Source organism: Chlorocebus sabaeus, chromosome 8 (genome assembly GCF_047675955.1).
Source record: "Chlorocebus sabaeus isolate Y175 chromosome 8, mChlSab1.0.hap1, whole genome shotgun sequence".
Classification (NCBI taxonomy): domain Eukaryota; kingdom Metazoa; phylum Chordata; class Mammalia; order Primates; family Cercopithecidae; genus Chlorocebus; species Chlorocebus sabaeus.
The window spans coordinates 15,105,887-15,127,431 of record NC_132911.1 but is presented as its reverse complement, the minus strand read 5'-3'; the positions used below and the strand labels follow the sequence as shown (position 1 = coordinate 15,127,431).

Below are 21,545 nucleotides of genomic sequence, written 5' to 3'. Positions count from 1 at the left end.
TTTTCTCTTGATCATATTCCAGTCCTCGTAATTTTCAACACAGAGAACTCAGAAACGTGCCACCCACATTTTCACATGTGGCACTAGCACTACTTACATTCTGAGTCGAAAATATATGCCTTAAAACATAATGGCTATGTAAAATGACTTTGCACTTCCCTGATGACTAACAATGCTGAGCATCTTTTCATGTACTTATTGGCTATTTGTATCTTTTCCATGAAGAAATGCCCATTCAGATCCTTTGCCCATGTTTAATTGGGCTTTTTCTTTTTAAGTTGTAAGAGTCATATATACATATATATATATATATATATATATATATATATATATGTGCATGCATACAGATAGACACACCAGCTATAAGTATTTTATAGAAAAATTATTTGCAAATATTTTCCCCCATTCTGTAGGCTACTTTTTTGATGGTATCCTTTAAAACATGAAGACTATTTTTAGAAATAGATCTAATTGGTCTGAACTCATGACTTCTAATGTGTATACCTATCCTGGTTCCAATAACATTCCCTACTAAAACAAAGCAGGACTCCTAGAAGAGATGACTAATTGAGTGCTGGGCAAAACAGATAGGTAGATACAAAATGAGCCTGGAATAAATTGTTGTGTCATAAAATAAGAAAATACTTAAAAGAAAAATGATGGAAAGATGTCACAAGAACATAGGGGCCAGCATGAAGAGGCTCTCACTAGTCAAATCTATAACAATTTTAGTACCATAATAGTTCAGAATAGCAGTAAATTACAAACCACCAGAGGAAAAACATGTCTTGTATTCTTTTACAAGACATCAATTAGGTGCAGCCAGGACAGAAGACATAGGAGATCAGATGAAAACAAGGTTGATTATACTCACAGGTCTCCTAGAAACAAGAGGCATGCTACACCATGCAGGGTCACATGGGAGAGATGCCAGAGTGGTCAGGTGGCAGAAGATACAAGTGAAGGGAAGTTAAGCCACTCTCGTTTTTGGAGTTTGCATAGGAAAGGCAATGCAGGGCAGAGTAAACACTTTAGGATTGACTAGTTTAAATAATTTTGGTGGGCTGTGGGCTATAGGAGTGGTCTCTAGTTGTCTGGTACCTGGCCCTGAGATGATGAAGGCAGAGGAATATTGTCTCCTAGGGTATAGGGAAGACATATTCCTGGCTGGGCTTGTTATCTTTAGGAACTGGCTAACCCCAAGAGAGCTACACTCTCCCCAGCTGGAAAGATTTTTTAGAATGTCAAATCCAAAATACTCAGAAAACACAATTCATAAGTTCATACCAATGACGGATAATTAGATGATGGATGGATGGATGGATGGATGGATGGATGGATGGATGGACAGATGGAGTGGGACTCTTGCTTACAGTAGAATGCTGAGGGCCAAATACAAATATGAAGAAAGAGCTAGAATTGGAATCATCATTTTGTAACCATAATGGTAAAAACTGTGTCAGGCAAGAATCATCAATGTATGCTAAATCTAAAAGAAAATTCTGAAGGAAGAGGTATCTGCATGATCTTAAGGTATCTCCACATAGATAGCTTATTATTACCCAAAAAAACCCAGTAATTATACTGCAAAAAAATGGGAAACATCTTGATATTTGAAATTCGTATCACTAGTGAAGGACAGATGGACATTAAGTGCCTACTGAGGTGATTAAAACAAAACAGGACCTATATAGTATTATACTCAAGGATGCATGAGCAGAAGTCAATCATGAACAAACATGAGGCAGAACAAATGAGGATCACTCTACTTAAAAAGTAAAAAACGACTATATTCTTCAAAGTGTCAATGTTTTTAAAGAGAAAAGATAGGCTATAGAAATATTCCAGATTAAAAGAAGCTTAAAAACATGACAATTAAACAAAATATCTAACTCTAGATCAAATCTTGTACTGAAGGGGGAAAATGTAAAGGATATTATTAGGTTACTTGGCAAAATTGTAATATGGGTAGTGGTAGTTCAAATAAAAGTAATACGTAAAAGTAAACCTATGAAGTTGATAACTGCTTTGCTTATTTCTTTCGAAATGCAATTCACCCTAATTTTTTTCAGAAAGAAAAACCTGTGCATATGTGTCTGCATGTGTGGAAAGGTAAAGAGACAATGCGAGTAGTAGGGATAATGACAATCACAAAGCAGATAGAATAAAATGTTAACAATCACTGAAGCTAAATAAAGGATATATATTGGCATTATTTGTACTGTTTTCATTTCTAAAACATTTTAGAAATTGTTCCCACATATAGTTTTTTGGGTTTTTTTTTTTTTTTACAAAAGTTTATCGACTAAATGTGTAAGTCTGCTAGGGAGACAGGTCTGAATAATTTCTGATTAAAATTTAGTATTTCTTATAAGGAAACAATAGTACTCTTTCAATATTACTCTTAATGTCTTGCACCAACTAAATGATACACTGCATAACAAAATATTTGCCAAATCATTAAAAAAAATGACAACAATTAGGAATTAAGTTTAGTCACCAAAATGTCATTAAAACCAATGATATAATTTTACAATGACCGTGGTACCATATGGGCGATTACCACCTTGACTCAAAATAAATGTGTTTCTATCTTATAGTAAAAATTCATGCTTCTGTGTTACTGCCTGCATGAACATACTTTTAAAATAACTGGCTCCAATTGTTTACTGTCAAAAACAGTTGTGAGAATAGGGAAAACATGGTCATAAAACCTCCAAGTAAGTATCAACTACCATCAACATTTAGGTTCATTTCCTTCCATAATAAATTGTCTATGTCTATCTATACTCATATTTACCCTTTACAACAAACTAATAGATCATACTATTAACTAATACTATTTTTCTAACCTACTTGGAAGCTTTTTACACCTTGAGCTTCATTCTAGGTAAAATATTCTTGTAAATCATTTTTTGGCTATGCCATAGTATATTTACTTATTCTTATTTTTAGACATTTGTTTCATATCCAATTTTTCCCAATGAGTATTATTTTCAAAATTTCTATGGATAAAAATTTAAATCATCCCTGATAGCATCCTTAGGTTAAATTCGTAGAGGTGGAATTGTTGAGCTACATTACATAAAGACATGACACATGCTATTAGTACGGTTACACCAATTTACAGTCTCAAAAGCAGTAAATCTGAGTAGATATTTTTCCACATAGCTTTAAGGTGGCTATCAACCTTTTCTCTTTGCCCAAAAGATAGATAAAAATTATATATCTCGCTTTTTAATTAGAATTTCCTTGATTACTACCACTGAAATGTTTCAAATGTTTTTTAGCCTCTGAAATTACCTTGTGCTTAACTCCTGTACTTTTTAATGGCTTTTAAAATATCAATGAACCATTATTTTAAAAACCATCTGAATTCACCTAACAGTCCAAGTTCAACTTATCATTTGCAGTGATTGAACAGAGTTTTCTCTATGCAAGGAGAAATAATGATAGAGAAATTTAAAAATATTAGTGTAGCCTTATTAAAATGTTCCAAACAAACAAACTAACCAGCCGATTATTAAAACTGTAGGGAATAAAAACATACATGAACATCCGTTCTGTCAGCAATCCACTTTGCTAGTTGTTCAGCTGCAAATCCAATTCTTTGGAGGTCAAAAGTATCAGCTCTCTTGGGTCTGCCTTTTGGAGGAAAATGCATGAATGTAGGAGCAGAGTTCATGTTGAGCTGTAAAACATGAGGAAAAAAATACTAAATATAGTATCATCCCCACATTATAGATCATTAATCCAACATTTTACACTTTTTCTGTAGAAATTTCGGGAAAACAGCATTTATTATGAAAATCCAAGTGGTTTTCCAGAGGTAAATTTCTGTTCTTATTTATCTTAATTCGCTAGTGGATGAAAAAGAACTTGTAAATTTGACTAAGTTATCTGAATCTTCACATTTAACATACATCATTCATACCATGCATTATATTCTCTATATTTTATAAGTCATTTCATTCTTTTTCCTTTCTTGAATTCTATAATTAGGGTAAAAAAAGTGACTGAAAGTGCAAAGTAGAAATATAGCAATTTGGTATTACATGAATTATTTCACTTCCTAAGCAGTTATTTTTAAAAAGTACTGGAATTCGTTTTTAAAAAATAAGCATATTATGGAATTAATTTCCAACAAACTACAAGTAGATTGAATTCCCTATTACAAATGTAAAAGACTTTACTTTTTGTGTAATGATGGCTATGAAAGAGAAACCAACATTTCTGCTCTAAACAAGTTAAATTTACCAGAGAATGAAGAAGATATCCTCAAGAACACTCTTCATCTGCTCAACTTGTCTATTAACTCAACTGTCTTAAATTGGTTATATTTCAGAAATATTTTCTACAAGTAATTTCTATTCGAAAAGTATACTAAACAGAACACTACCCTAATATAAATGGTGCTTTTTTAACAATGTAATAAATATCTAAAAACATATATCAGGTTAATTTGCAGTAAGGAATAAACTACAAATATATATATACAAATAAAATTTCTGTTGCCCAGGAATTACCAAAAAAAGGTTTTAAAATGAAAGGCCAAGAGATTTTTCAGCCCTTGACTTGCAACATAGTTCAGTATTTTCTAATAATGAAAACAAAAATGAATATATATATATATATATAAGATCACAGTTGACATCAAGCAAACGATACAACAGTAAAAGCTTAGCTCCCCATAACAACGAAATTTAATAACCAAGGATATAGTCAAGACCAAAACAGTCTTGCCCTACAAATGAACTGTGGCTACAGCAGTCGTATTTACAAAACAGCTCCAAATCATTTTATAGAGCTTCACACAACTTAGCACAAACAAGCTGAACACCCAAAATAAATGGCTCTATATCAAAAATTTCTCATTTTTAGTACTGCAAATGCAATCAAATTTCCATTATTTACCTCCATGTTATCTACATTAGTACTCTTCAAATACTACTGCTAAAGATTAATAGTTGGTCCATGTTTGCTATGGTTTGAATGTTTGTCCCCGCCAAAACTCATGTTGAAATCTAATTGCCATTGTAGCAATATTAAGATGTGGGAACTTTAAGAGGTGATTAAGCTATGAGGGCTCCACTCTCATGGGTGGGATTAGTGCTACTATAAAAGTGCAAGTTGAGCGTCCTCTTGACTCTGTCTCACACTTTCACCTCCTGCCATGTGATGATGCAGCAAGAAGTGCCTTCCAAGATGCTGGTAGTTAAATATTGGACTTTCAGCCTCTAGCACTATGGGAAATAAATTTCTGTTCATTACAATTATCCAGTCTCAGCTATTCTGTTATAGCAGCCCAAAATGGACTAGGACAAACACTGGTCTCAGAGGCACTGGATGCTGCTACAACAAATACCTGAATCGGTGAAAATGGTTTTGGAACCGGATAATGGGTAGAGACTGAAAGAATCTGGAGAAGCATACTAGAAAAAGCCTAGGTTGCCATAAATGGAGCACTAAGGGTGATTCTGGAGAGGGCTCAGAAGAAGAGGGGAGCTGCAGAGAACGTCTACAACATCTCAGAGATTTAAGCGGTTATGATCAGAATGCTAGTAAGAAATACGGACAGTAAAAGACATTCTGATGAGGTCTCAGATGGAAATGAGAAACAGGTATTGAAATCTGGAAAAAAAGACCATACTTGTTACAAACTGCAAAGACCTGAGCTGAAGTGTGTCTGTGTCCTAGGACTTCATGGAACGCAGAACTTAACAACAATGAAGGAGCATATTTGGCAGAAGAGATATCTAAGCAGCAAAACATTCTGGATGCAGTATGGCTTATTTCAAATGCATATAAAATACAAGAAGACAAAAACGATTTAAAGACATACTTCATAATTAAAAGGGAAGCAAAACATAAAGATTTGGAAAACTCCCAGTCTGGGTATGTAAACAATAAAAAACATGTTCAGGAGAGAGTATCAAGAATGTGGCCTAGGGACTATTTATAACGAGATTAGCAGAAATGGAAAGGAAGCCAGGTATTACTCATCAAGACAATGGGACAAAGACCCTGAAGGCATTTCAGAGCTCTTCAGGGGAAGACCTGGGGTATCTACGGGGCCTCAAATCTCACTGTTCAGGGCCACTTGAAGTGTCCACTCCCTGCATTCTAGTATAGTGCTCCTCAGCTGCCCTCACCATGGATCAAGTAGGCCCAAGTGTTGCTCAACCCAGTACTCTGGAGGGTGCAAGCCATGAGCCTTGGCAGCATCCATAAAGGGCTAGCTCTGCAGGTGCCCAGAATGTAAGAGCTGAGGAGGTACGTCTTCCTTCACCTAGATTTCAAAGGACTTTGCGGACAGCCCAAGAGCCCTGGTAGAGACCTGCTGCAGAGGCAGAGCCATTGTAAAAAATCCCCCTTAGTGGATCTACGGCAGCAGGGACTCTGCTGAAACCCCAAACTATAGAGCCACGAGCATGCAACACCAGCCTGGGAGAACTGCCGTGTGGGCTTGGGCCTGGCAAAGCTATAGGGGTGGGGCTTCCCAAGGCCTTGAGGGCTCAACCTTTGCCCCAGTGTGCCCAGATGATGGCAGGTGGAATGAAAAAAAATTAATCGCTTTAAGATTTAATAGCGTTTTCTCAATCGGGTTTTGGGCTTATTTGGAGCCAGTTACCCCTTTTTTTTTTCTTGCCTATTTCTCCCTTTAGGAAGGGAATGTCTATTCGATGCCTGCTCTGCCATTTTGTTTTCGAAGTAGGTAATTTGTTTGATTTCAGATACACAGCTGGAGGGGAATCTGCCTCAGGATGAATCATGTCCTGAGTCTCATCTGTATCCGATTTTGTTAAGACTTGGGACTTTGGAATTTTGAGTTGCTGCTAGAATGAGTTCAGACTTTTGACAGTATTGGGACAAAATCCATGTATTTTGAGTGTGAGAAAGACATGAGTTTGGTGGGGCTAGGGGCAGAATACAATGGTTTGAATGTTGTTTACTCATTGTTTGAATGCAAAACATTCAAACCATCATACTCTGCCTCTGCCCTCCCCACAAACTCCTGTTGAATAAATTAGCCAGTCTAAGGTATTCTGTTGTAGCAGAACAAAATGAACTAAGACAATGCTTAAGCAGTTAGCCCTTCCAAAGGGATTCCAAGGTAATCTTTTCATCGTTTCTTTCCTTTCTCTTCATTCCTTTACCACAACTTTTAATTATTTCTATAGAATTTAGAATTAACCAACTTATGCAAAAATAAGGTGGTTTTAGGAAGGGGGAACGCTACACACCAGTATTATTGCTAATGTTATGTAACAGTAATAAGAACTATTTAGCATATATTTATGCATCAGGCACAGAGCTAAACAGCTACATATATTAGTGTTAGCAGTGGTGAATCCGTAGGGGTCTGCAGCAACTTAATTCTTGCCTCCTCAAAGGAATCCGAGGGTTATAAAGCAGAGTGAGAGGCTGAGGCAAGTTTCAGAGCAGGAGTGAATGTTTATTTAAAAGCTTTGGTGCAGGAATAGAAAGAAGCGCACTTGGAAGAAGGTCAGGTGGGCAACTTCAGGACATCAAAGTGCACTGTTTGGCCTTTGACTTGGGGTTTCACACACGGCATAACCCCAGGGTTTGTCTCTTCTCCCTTGACTTTTCCTTTTGGGTGGGCTATGTGCCTGCACAGTGGCTTGCCAGCACTTGGGAGGGGCCGTATGCAGTGTGTTTACTGAAGTTGTGCGCATGCTCATTTGAGGCATTTTCCCCTTACTAGTCGAGTGCTCCCAGAGGCAGGTCATATAACAGTTAAACGCCACCATTTTGTCTCTTAGTGCGCATGCTTGAGCCTGCTTAAGTCCTAAGATCTCATCAAGAAGCTGCTGATCACCATCTTCAGGTGTTTTCTATCTACTGGGAGATTGCCGTTCCTAGCAGCCAGCTGCAACCAATTATTATTTTAGCAAGACAGTTTAACAATCACCTGATCATCAAATGATGGTCACCTGACATCCTGGGGGTGAGGGACCCTCTCCTGCCCTGCTCATGTCTGCGTAGCTACCTACTCTAATGCTAACATCTTATTTTCGTCTTCGCAATAGTCTTATGAGAAAGGTAATATTATTTTCCCTCTCTTACAGATGAGTAGAGGCATATAAAAATAAAGTGATTTACCAAAGGTCATACAGCAATGAAGAAGTAAAGCTGGAAGATGAACTCAGGTTTTCTGACTCTAGACACTTCATTACCAGGGTATCATAATACCTTCTGAACTCTACCTCCATTTAATGAAAACTTTTTTTTGAGATGGAGTCTTGCTGTGTCACCCAGCCTGGAGTGCAATGGCATGATCTCAGCTCACTGCAACCTCCTGGGTTCAAGCCACTCTCCTGCCTCAACCTCCCCAATAGCTGGGATTACAGACATGCACCAGTACGCCTGGATAATTTTTGTATTTTTAGTATAGACAGGGCTCTCACCATGTTTGCCAGGCTTTAACAATATTTTTTTCATAAACCCTTTTTAATAAGTTCATTAGAAGACTGATTTGAAAACACAAGCTCCTGCAATACAGTATAAACATCATACAGATTATAACATATAACATGCGTATGTAACATATATAAAAATATGTCTCTAATGTATATAGGGGCCGGGTGCGGTGGCTCACGCCTGTAATCCTAGCACTTTGGGAGGCCGAGGAGCCTATTATATATAAATTATATATAAAAATTATATCATATATAAATTATATCATACATAAATTATATATAAGTTGTATCATATATAAATTATATCATATAAAAATATGATTTAATAGTCAGTTGGAAAAAAATAAGGTCTGGAGATTGAGACTATCCTGGCTAACACAGTGAAACCCCGTCTCTATTAAATATACAAAAAATTAGCCGGGCGTGGTGGCGGGCACCTGTAGTCCCAGCTCCTCAGGAGGCTGAGGCAGGAGAATGGCATGAACCCGGGAGGCAGAGCCTGCAGTAAGCCGAGATCGCGCCACTGCACTCCAGCATGGGTGACAGAGCAAGACTCTGTCTCAAAAATAAATAAGTAAATAAAAATAATATGTCTCTAATGTATATAATAAGTGTTACATGGCCCTGTACATCAGGAGTCTATCTCACTCCATTCTCCCAGCAGTGGGCTTCCATGTAATGGACGTTCATTAAACTGAACAAAGCACACAGTTACCAGTTCCTTCTTTCTTTCCTGTGCTTCTCCCATTCCATACTTTGTTCATGTTTGTTTCTCTCATGGACACACAAGAGACATCTACAGAAACCTTGTAAATACAAAATTATAAAGCTGAAAGTCCCCATCTTCCTCACTCCCCACATGAAAACTATCAGAAAATCCATACTAAGGCCTAATGTGCTAAAACTTCAGAGGTTCTTAAAAACTCATACAATTCAGTCCTTTTGCTTAATTAAAATACCCAATTCCCCAAGGCTACCCACAGCAGAGCACAACATAGACCTATTTCCTAGCTGAGCGCTCCTTCCAACACACCATGTTCATTAACCCACTGGCCTGTCATCAGACACCTAGCCTCAGCCATTCCTATGGGAATCACATATAATTGAAGCTACTTTCCCAGTAAGTCCCCAAAGAGCTAGAAATTACCAAGTTTCTGCACTTGTTATTAATATTATCTTCAGACACCACATTACTGCTGACAGTGCTTTAAAACATCAATTCAGAGACAGTACTTCAGCAAAATATGATTTAATAGTTGGAAAAAAATAAGCATTAAAAATATTTTAGTGTTTCTCAAGTGAAGCAAAACATATACTTCTCCATTGTTGTAGATTAAAATTCCTCATAAAACTCATTAACTGCTATAACTTTTACGCATTTCTGCATTTTAAATTGAGAACTCTTGTTGCTAAGCCAAGGGCTAGATTTTGGGAAAGACAAGGCAGTTCTATAGCAGGATTCCTGCTGAATCAAAATTAACCTGAGGAAATGTTTCAATTAAAAACAACAGACTTCAACTCTTATAGGCCAAACTTTAGAATAATTATGTCTAAGGCAAACAAAAGAATTTAATGATTATATATAACCATTTATTTATATTATTATATACCAGCAGCCTACATTCAGTACTCAACACAAAGATAACAATATCCCATAAAGTTTTTTTTTAAAAAAATATGAATTAACTGCCAACATTTTAAAGAGAGAAATTTCATATAAAAATTATTATTTAGGTCTTTTCTCGAAAGAGATCTAGCTACATGTGGCCTGCATACATGTGGCCTACAAAGCTGATGCTTCTACAAAGCTGATGCTGAGCTGCGCCTCTCCCACTGAGGTCAAGCACATCCCCTTTCCAATCTGCTGTAGTCCCCACCCACACCATACTGCTTCCTCAACAATGACACCAAGGATCAGATACACGGTGTTTTGGCACTTTGGTTTCTTACAGTAGTTAAGAAATAAAAGTACTTTTAAAAAGTGAAAAATGAGTGTTTCTGTTAAGGATTTTTAAAAAGACATACCAATAAAGGCATTGTTTTAATAAAAGTAGGAGAAAGCATATTTGTAAAAGTAAATAAGATGTTTAATATGCTAAGTATGTACTTAGTATGTTAGGTATCACAACAAAACAAAGACAACATATTATCAACAAAAATAGCACAACAAAGATACAACGAAACTAAACTAACCCAACTCACTGTCTTCATTTAGTCCACAGGTCTAGTCATGGGCTTCAAGACCGTGCTCTAGCAGTCTTGTTGGACCTAGAAGACTGTTTGCCAATATGACAGAAGATTCAAGTATATACTGAATAGCACTTCTATCTAATGAGCTCTAAGGCCAATTACCCTGAGATTCTATAGAGATCTATCATTTACATGAAATAATATTTGGTTCTTATAGTATTGTAATTATTCCTTATAAGTTTATTTGAAATTACATATTTATATGTTTTATTATGATACTATTATTATTAGCTTCCTAATCTGTAAGCTGCTCATAGAGGAGAACTATGTATGTTTTTCTTGCCAAATTTATTGCTCCTATAGAATAGGTACTATAGGAGCAAAACTATTTGCTTAAGGGATGAATATAAAGAAACAACCTAAAAAGGCAAAATAAATTTAGAAGAAATAAGTGAAGAATACTAACAGAAGAAGTGCTGAAGGCAAAAAGAGAGAATTTATTTTATTTAACTAGAAACTGGCAAGAACAAATGATCTGGATGCAAATAAGTACAAATGTTCACTAATGGTGATTTACAATTAGTAGGCTAGATTCTTCACAGAACTGCATGCTTTTCCATGACCTGGTAAGCATTATGCCAAAGAGTATCACATGTGACAAAAATTAAATAGGCCAAGATACCTGAAAAGATTAACCCCGGGATGGCAGTAAGTTTTGCATTTTAAATGGATTGATCGCACAGTAAAAACATGTTAAAAAATAAATAATAAACTGCAGGGTAATAGCATGATTAAGGGCTAGGGCTCTGGAAGCCAGACAGTTGAGTTCAAATTCTAGTTACACATTACGCTAACTTGGTGACCTTGGACAAGCAACCATCTCTTCACTCCTTATTTCCTCACCTATGAAATGGAGCCAGTAACAACACTTCTCTCACTGTGAAGCCAGATGAAATAGTAAGTAAGAGGCCCTTAGAACAGTGCCTGGACATAAGCTCTCGATGTCAACAATGATGATGTTACAAGCATGACAACATCGATGACAATGAGAATTCCAGTCTCAAGTCCAACACCTTGCTCTAGCGAGAAGACTGGGTCAATACGCTGATTAGTTTGCTTGGGCTGCTATAACAGAAAATTCCAGAGTAGGTGACTTAACAGAAATTTATTTTTCACAGTTCTGAAGACTCAAAGTCCAAGAGGAAAGTGCCAGCAGAGTTGGTTTTGGGTGAGGCTCCTCCTCCTGGCCTGTGGCCATCTTCTCACTGTGTTCTAACACGGCCCTTTTCTCTGTGCACATGCACTCCTGCTCCTGGTTCCTCGTCTCGTATGGACACCAGTCCCTTTGGACTAGGGTTCCACCTTTATGATTTCATTTAACCTTAATTACTTCCTTCAAGGCCCTATCTTCAAATACAGTCACGCCAGAAGCTATGGCTTCAACTTATGAATTTGGGGGTATACAATTCAATCCATAACAGAGAGAAAATACTTGTAAATAAATATCTAATCCTCTATATGTAAAATTCTGCCCCATTGGAAAAAACAACAGTTAAGTAAAATTTGCAATGAATTTTATATAAAATGTCACAAATCTGTGCAAAATACTATCTATAATATACTACCACCTATAATTAAATACCAAAATAAGACTAATGCATGTAAACTGCCACTGCATGCTGAAAAAACACATTTCCTGTATGATGCAAAAGTTAAAATGAATTTATCATAATGGCAAATACCTGTACAATTATAAAAATCAGTTTAGCCATAATTATGTTAATCACATCACAAAATTTATTATAAATACTTATCGTATTTATTAACGTATTGAATGAATTGTATTTTGTGTGTGTGTGTGTGTGTGTGTGTCTGTGTGCATGTCTGTGTGTGAGAAAAAGTCTTGCTCTATCCCCCACTGGAATGCAGTGGCACAATCTCGGCTCACTGCAACCTCCGCCTCCTGGGTTCAGGCGATGAATAAATTTTATTTTTATGTGCCAGACAAAAATGTATCGACCACAAACAACTATGTTAAATATATGAATAGGATATAACTCTTTTACCTGCTGAAAAACGTCTGTCCCCTCATCATAGTCCACCATACTGAAGAAGAGCTTGTTACAAAAAGCAGATGAATAGCGCCAGGAGTTTGCCAGTATTTGATATTCTTCATTAGCTTGCCTGATAAGAACAATGGGTCATAGTAGAAACACATCAGTACTGAAGCATCTACAAAGTAGTTATTAAAACAGACAAGCCGAGGACAAGCACTGGCCAGTTTTCGTATAGACTGCAATCAAAGCATAGTTTTTAAAATGTATTTTTTTTTTAAAAAGTATCCTGACGTGAAAATTACATAAAATTCAAATTCTGATGTTCATAAATACAGTTTTATTGCAACACAGCCACATTTATTCATTTACATATTGCTTATGTACTATAAGGGCAAAGTTGTAACAACAACACAGCAACTACATGTACCACAAAGCCTAGCCCTTGAAATAAAAATTTTGCCAACTCTTACTCTAGGGAATAAAAACATTTTGCAGCATTCCCTATACACATATATCTACCAATAATGTTTAGTAAAATGCAAAGACCAATTTTTAAGAATATTTGCAACTTAGTTTAACAGAAAAACAAAATTCCTAAGTAGTTTTAAAATTGAAAATAGTTATACTGCACCTTATTCATTCCATTTATCTAAAAATGCATTTACATTCAAACCAACAGGAAGCAAAGATTTCTCTTTGTAGCTAAACCAGTTGCCACAAACATTCCTTCTCTAAGATGATATTTGCTTCTATTTTGAACACATTTTTATTAGATATTTTCCTAATTTTCCAGATGATAAAACTTTATATTTAGATGTAGGAAGAGAATAGAAACAGAAAAGTGGCATTTATAGGAGGATGTAAATATGGTAATAGAAATAAGAAGCAACAAGTTAGTGCTAAAACATTTTTTAAAAAAAAAATTGCTTCTTCAGTATGGTTGACTATTCTCTGGAGTTTATCTCCTTCCCCTCCCCAAAATGAAAGTAAATAAAAAGGTACAATCTAACAATAACAAAAGGACTTGGAGCAGAGTCAGCAGCAGAAAGATTTCCACAAACATCTGAAAAACAGAAAGCTGGTGAAAAGTTCTGAGAGGAAATTAGACTCTCAAAGGAGATTACAGTGCAATAAGAAGCTAGGAAAACATCAGATTCCGAAGCAGCAGAGTCTGGAGATTAAAAAAAAAAAACAAGAAGCTAAAAATAGATGTCTTAATTAAACTTCTTAATACTCAGTAGTAGACCAAACTTCTGCACCCTCCCCAACCAGTCCCAATGTTAGCCTTCACCCACTGCCCCCCAAAAAAATCATGTATTTGAGGAAAACCTTATGTGATTTCTTAAAAACTTCTCAAAACAAAAGGACTCTAAAAGAACAATCAGTAAACATTATAAAGAAAGTGAAACTATAACTAACATACTTAGAAAAATTCTGTTAAAAAAGATATTTGTCAAGAACTGTGCAGGGTCTGAGATTTTACCACATATATAATGCAAGCTAACAAGCTAGCCTGTTACTATTTCATGGATGCTTGCAGAAGACATGAGACTCCTGGGTCAGAGACAAGGGACTTTATTAGTTCATTTTCATTTGCATCAGTCCCCTATCCCCCAAGTCTCAAAGGGTAACACAAAGAGTTCTTCATGGACTCCTGTACATGCAGGTGACTGTTACAGGAGAGAAACACTAGGTTTAAGGAAATTACTGTTTTTATGGTAAGTGATAACAAGATGATGCTTTATTCAGTGGGAGTCATCATATTCTTTAAGGCTTATCACTGCACACCCAACCCCTAGAATCTGCCCAGGTCTAGTCAGGCCTTTGTATTGTCGACATACCCAGTGAAAACATGCAGACTGCTTTATTCAGCGGTATTCACAGAAGAAAAATATATATATATATATGATATAAAAAAGGAACAAAGATAGTAAAAGAGAGAGCACTTATACAGATTTCAAATATGACTGCTCAAATAAAACACCAATATTAGACAACAGAGTTGAATAAAATTCACAGAACAAAAACGACATATGAGGGAAGGAGACCTAGAGATATAATCCAGTAAGTCCTTTTTCAAACAGGCGTCACAGAAATAGAAGAGAGATGAAACAGAGAAAATGGTATTTCTGTAAACAATACAATTAAAGGAGATTAAATCTTCAAATTAAAATCATTTCCCAGTTCTGAACAAGAGAAATGAGAAAAGAACAACCTGGAGAGATACCAGGATATACCAAAACGCATGGATAAAAAGAAGATCCTAAAAGTTTTCAGAGAAAAAAATTTCCTCAACAAGGGCAAGCAATGAGATTGGGAATGGATTGATCTTTAGCAACACCAGATACCGGCAAATAGAAGAATTTCTTCAGAATATTATTTTCTATTTAGAATTGCACGTTGAGACAAATAAATAAGTTTGAAATAAACATGTTCACGGAAATGCAAGCAATCTGAAATTTACCCCCACATTCTTAGAAAATTAGCTTAAAATATAATTGATAGAAAAGGTATTATGAATGAAAAACTAAGAAAACTTAATACTATGACAGAGCACTATAAGAGAGGAAAAAGGGCAACTAGAAATGCAGTGAGGTAGCACAGGGAGAAGATATAAAGAAGCTGTAGTCTGTGAAGCTATGATGCAACCAATACAAACTACAACAGGAATTTTAGACTTCAAGATGAAAAGAACAGATTCTAAGGATAATCATTAGAATCAGAAAGAGCTAGAACATATTAAATCTATAGTAAGAAAACCGTATTTATTCCCACAACAGGAAAAATTAAAAAAAAAAAAATAAGAGACAAAGTCCAAATATGCAGCTTATTAAAACGTATCATAATTTTGATCAACTGATTAGAAAGATTATTTAAATATAATATTTTGTGCAGGCCAGGGGTTATAAACAATGGCGCTATAGAAAAGGAATCATAATAACCTACTACTTTGCCACTGATGCTGTTTATGCAGAAATAATAATGTAAGTGCTGTTTATTCCCTTTTAACTTTCTAAATCAACCTATACACAGAACACAGATGTAATAATTATGGTTACAGTATGGAATGTACATAATATAAACTATGACAGTATAGAAGGATAGCCAACAGAATTTGGTAGGTAAAAGAGAAGAAGAAGAGGTGATGGGGAAGAATATGCATGCTAATCTTCATATCACAAATGAGGGAATCAAAAAACATCATCTATAGATAATGAACAAAAAAACAAAGATGTTATTTAGTGTTATAATGATAAACAAAAGAAGAAAAAAAAAGCAATGAAAGGTGAGATTAAATCTTCATCTATCATAACAAGAATGTAAAGATAAGTTTACTGTATAAAATGTTGTTATAAGAATAACATTTAGAGCTATTTTTAAAAAACAACAGAAGAAAAAAATCACAAAGCAGTAACAGTGATCATCTCCGGCCTAGCCTACCTACCTGTGTGCAAATCAGATGAGTGCAAGGTACTCTTTTGCAGTTCTTTTTTATAAACGAGAAGCACATAACATTGTTTTCGTTAAAATATTATGTTTTAAGAGGGTTAAATTTGAACAGTACTACAATCTGAAAACTTTTAACATAATACAAGTATTGAATACTACAATGTAATTAAGAAAAAATTAAAAAATATAATGTGATAAAGTAATGGGGAGTCAAAGAGCATGAATTCAATTTGCCTTCGAACTCTGTACTCCATATTACTCTACTTTTTCAGATTTCATTTCCCAATAACCAATTTGTAGATTCCAGCCTCTGTTCTAAAATCCAAAAATGTTCCCCACTACCTACATAACAGGAAGAATAAAAGTCAAAATCCTCCATACCTTAACCACAACTTACATAATCTATGTCTTTATAAAAAATACCACACTCAAAGAGTCTGTTTCATGAACATACTATGTCCATTCTTAACCACGTGCATGAAATACTTCACTTAGAATGTCCTCCCTTCTTTCAGAAGTTTGCTCAAAAACTGCCTTTCCTTTGGAAGTCACTTCAAATCTCTACACCTACAATACTTGTTGATGCAACTATCTGAAACAGAAATTCTCAGCGACTGTGTAGCACTACTGATTTTATGCATAGCTGTTCTTATTACATATTGTCCTATGGCTAGGATCTAGTACAGAAGTTGCATTTAATAAAGGTATAATGATACTGACAATGAATAATACAGTTTCATAACCAGTCACTATATCATAAATACCCTAAAGCTAAGTTTACCACATTAGAATTTCTGAATTCTAGAGAGTCTACTACAACTCATTTAGTCAGATTTACGTCACTGGATAATGTCTCTTTTAAGGCAGATTTCTTTCACTCTAGTTATGGTGTTGAGGGGAAGAAAAAATGAAATTTTAAATCTGTACTATCACAAACATATGTTGTTTGTCGAAGGAATAGTGTTCATGATTCAAAGGTTACAATGACTACATCATCATGTGATATCTTGTTAGTAATGACAAATTCATAACAAATGTAGAATCCTAGAATCCAGATCTTAGTCATCAATGAAATTGATACTCAACATTTTCATATGTGCTGCAATAATAAAGAAGTATACCTCACAGTCTCCACCTTTAAGAAGTTAGAGGAAAGGATATGCACTCTAGTACATAAATAAGGCATATATATTTCAAAGAGGAATGCAGATTGTAGGTGCTATACAGCATACAGAGGAGGATGAGATCATAGTGAGCTGGAACACTTCAACAAAGTATGAATGTAAAAAAAAAAAAAACTGGAAAATAATGGTGGTATGTCTGGAAGGACTATACTTAGAATAAGCAAGAAAGGCAGGGAGAGACAAGTAAGGTAACAGACACAGTATAAACAAAGACTACCCTGTCTGGAATGCATATTCTGTGTTCAAGTAATAGAAGGTAAGTTTCAGGTTAGATAATACAGACTGGAAGTGGTAGAAAGATAAATAGGACACTGCTTTTATTCTGTAAATAGTAAACAAGTGTTTCTGAAAGAAGACCATGCAAAATACTATTTCAGAATGCTGTATCTCACAACATTACGTATGATACATTGGAGGAGAAGAAAATGAAAGTTTGGAAACCACTTTCAATGTTACTATAATGGCCTGACTGGGAAAACATATGAGGCTATTAAAATATTATGTAAATGAAGATGTAAACTATTTCACATAAATTCTCCATTGCAACCTAGCAGGCCATAGCATCCAGCAACATTTTCTAGACAATATACTCAGGAATAGCTCTGGCTAGAATAAAGAATTCCACAGGAGCCAAAACAAATTACATTTTCTTGACTCAAATACAATGCTTACAGAAAATTTAACACTGACAAGGCAAATGGGGGCTTTTTTCTGCTGTGTGTAATTCAGTAGAAATAGGATCACTAAACAGATCTGTATGTCATTAAAAATAAATAAATGAGCCCAAGGAACATGTATTTTAATATTAATGACATCTCTTCAGAGTACAAAAGATTCATTAGGAAAAAAAAAAAAAAATGTCCCCCAATAACAAAGACCCTGTGCTTACCCCATTATCCCTTATGAGCCCTCCATATCCCAACTTCTTAACGTTTAATAGCAGACAGAGAAAACCTAACTAATGACAGATAAAGACATTCAGAAGATCCTTGCATATGTTTCTGTCAGCCTGGACTGATGAGCTAAATGAGACATTACGTGTGCTAACAATAAGCACACTTCTGACCTCACTACCATCTGAAATTGGAAGTTAAAAACCACAAATACTCCAAGCACTTAACTAAAATAACCACATCTCCAACACTATTATCTAAAAAATACTTTGTTGTGGTAGTTATAGTAATAGTAAAGGCCTAACTTCACGAATGTAGGGAATGCCGTAAATTCTAATATATACTTATGCAACCTGAAGAGGGCAGTCACGCTGCGTCAAACGGATACAGCAAGGCTTAAGCAGTAACTGCAGGGCACTGTTCTGTTAAATGTGTTATATTAAATCTTTTCCGTATTTTATTATGGGGAAAAAAATCACTTAATCTAAATGCTACAATTTTTTATGTTATAATGCTTTTTAAAAGGTTATGTAAAACTAAAAAGAATTATCTCATCTACAGTTCTACATATTTAATATATTTCCCATGATGAATATAATTTTTAAAGAGCTGTTTTAAGAAGTATAGCTTCTCTTTTTAATGTTAATCAAACTTCTTATAGCAGATTCATATGAAAATACCATTGTATGTCTTTATAGTTATATATGTAAAATGAATTGCACTTATGCCATAATAAAACCCCAAATAAAAAAAAATTCTACAGACAGTGATATACATAGATCTGGAGTGAGCGAAGTCACCTATTACTTAAGGTTCTGGTACCCTGAGAAGAAAAATAAACTGATAACACCCTGCACAAAGATTTCTAACACAGCTGCTCCTCTGGTTGTGCTATACATACCAGGGCCCAGCTGAATATACTGAAATATATTAAATAGACCCAAGGCCTCTGAAGAGCTGAGAAATCAACAGTTCACTACCATATTGTAACTGACTGAATAATTCACTAGACATAAGATAAAGAGGTTGTGTTTCTTAAAGCTGTTTCCTGTGCATCCATTTTCTTCATCAGACCTAAGTAGATCTTTCCCTGGAAAATAGTAACCTATGTGATCCAAATACATATTTTAAAGGAAAAGTGTATATGAACATAAAATATGTTGAAGTGTATACAATATGCATAGTTAGCACTCAGCTTTTGAAAGTCTAGGGAATTTTAGTTCTCCTTAAAAAAAAAACAAAAAAACTAACAGTAACATATAAAAGCTTAAATGTGGTATGCCAAGAAGAATGTCATACAATAGTAAGGAAATCAATTAACACATTATTCCTTTAATAAGTTTTCTTACTCTATTAGTCTGTTCTCATGCTGCTACTAAAGACATACCCAAGACAGGGTAATTTATAAAGAAAGAGGTTTAACTGACTCACAGTTCAGCATAGCTGGAGAGGCCTCAGTAAACATGATCATGGCAGAAGGCAAAGAGAAAGCAAGGCACCTTCCTCACATGGCGGCAGGAAGAAGGAGTGCCAAAGAAAGGGGGAAAAGCCCTTTATAAAGCCATCAGGTCATGTGAGAACTCACTCACTATCACGAGAACAACATGGGGGTAACAGCCCCCAGGATTCAATTACCTTCCACTGTGTCCCTTCCACAACACATGGGGATTATGGGAACAATTCAAGGTGACATTTGTGTGGGAACACAGCCAAACCATATCATTTATCTAGTACATATGATCATAATATGTATTTAATATTTGTGCAACTAATGACAGAGAATTAACAAATGAATGAATAAATGGGCGAATTAATTCAATGTTTGGAAGAGGTAAGACATACAGGCCACTGCCTCAAGATACTTCAATCCATTATGGTAACACTTATAATCTGAAATAATAAACACAAAACAACAAAGTTATGTAAACCTTGTTTATGATAACATGCCCAGGAACTATCATGATACTGAAAAAATATCTGTTAAATAAACTCATATATATATATATAGTAAAACCTGAGAAGTCAAAATGAGGAAAGCATTAACTCATACCTTAAATCCTGCAGGACTTCCCAGTAAGTCTATTCTTTAGCTTCATGTGGTAAAGAACAGAATATATGCTGACTTTAAAGACCTTTATTGTAATGAATCAAAAAGGCAGACATAAGATTATAGAAACTGTGTAACAAGAGATGGAGATTATGTCTTTTCTGGTCAACTGAAAGTACTGCCATCACAAGAAACATTCATGGAGGTTTAGTGTGTGCCAGGAATCCTTTCGTGTATTTATACATACTTATCTTCATTTTTTTAACTTTTCTCTCATCAAACTTATTTTTAATAGATTATTTTTAGAGGAGTTTTAGATTCTCAGCAAAACTGAATAAAAGGCATAGAGATTCACATACGTTTTAAAAATAATTGGACTACTATTACTTGGACTACTGATTAACCAGTTAACTGAGTATATGAATTATATATTATATATAGAGAGATCTATCTTCTGATACTACAAAATTCCATTACAAGCAACTTTTCTACCCAGTGATACCGTTCCAGACATCTCTAATTTTATTAATGAACTGCCAGCCCACCATAGGAATGTCTTACGCTAAACACTGAACGAATGCTCTTGGACTATTCTTTTCCCCTAGCTTCACTAAGGTATAACTGGTATATGAAAAAACCCACACGATTAATGTATACAATGGGTACAATTTGGTGAGTGTAGACATAAGTATACACTCATGTTACCACCACCACAGTCAAGTTCATAAACATTTCCATCACCTCCAAAAATTTCCTTGTGTCTCTTTTTGTCTGGGTTTGATTTTTGTTAAGGCCTTTAGATATACATAAAAAAACCGTAACACTTTTCACATGACTTCCAAACAATGTAATACTACACTTATTATTATGATGTGGCCAAGTAGAAAGAACACAGATAACACATGAATTCTGAAAATCGGGACTTGTGGACTGGCTTTCCACTTTATAATGTATAAACTTGAGAAAGTCACAAATACTTTGTTTATTTTCCCCTTTTTAGCATGACAATACTAGTAATCTCTCTCAAGAGTTCTCATGAGGTTAAAAACATGAGGCATAACAAAGACTCTAGTAAATGGCAAATGGGTATGCAAACCTTGGGGTGTTCAGCATCTAGCTTAAAATTCATTGACTATTTGCATTCGCAGACCATACTTCTAGTTTCTTCCCCTCTCACTCTCTGCACCAGACCCAAATTTTGTTTAATTTCCTTTCATAAACTAGACTTACTCTTGATACAGGATTTCTGTGAAATTCCTTCCTTCTTCTCAATGCAGCTTTTC

At 35.2% G+C, this 21,545-nt stretch overlaps 1 protein-coding gene across 4 annotated transcripts in view; it reads right to left on the bottom strand.

The window, feature by feature from the left end:
• The window catches only part of TUSC3 (tumor suppressor candidate 3), a 309,006-nt gene that overhangs the window by 201,871 nt on the left and 85,590 nt on the right, over positions 1 to 21,545 (bottom strand). For all 4 annotated transcript variants that reach the window (XM_007961713.3, XM_073017954.1, XM_007961712.3 and 1 more), the window contains exons 3-4: positions 12,698 to 12,815; positions 3,551 to 3,691 (exon numbers count right to left, since the gene is read on the bottom strand). In XM_007961713.3, the coding sequence (XP_007959904.1) occupies positions 3,551 to 3,691; positions 12,698 to 12,815 (259 nt within the window). The remainder of the gene's footprint in view (positions 1 to 3,550; positions 3,692 to 12,697; positions 12,816 to 21,545) is intronic.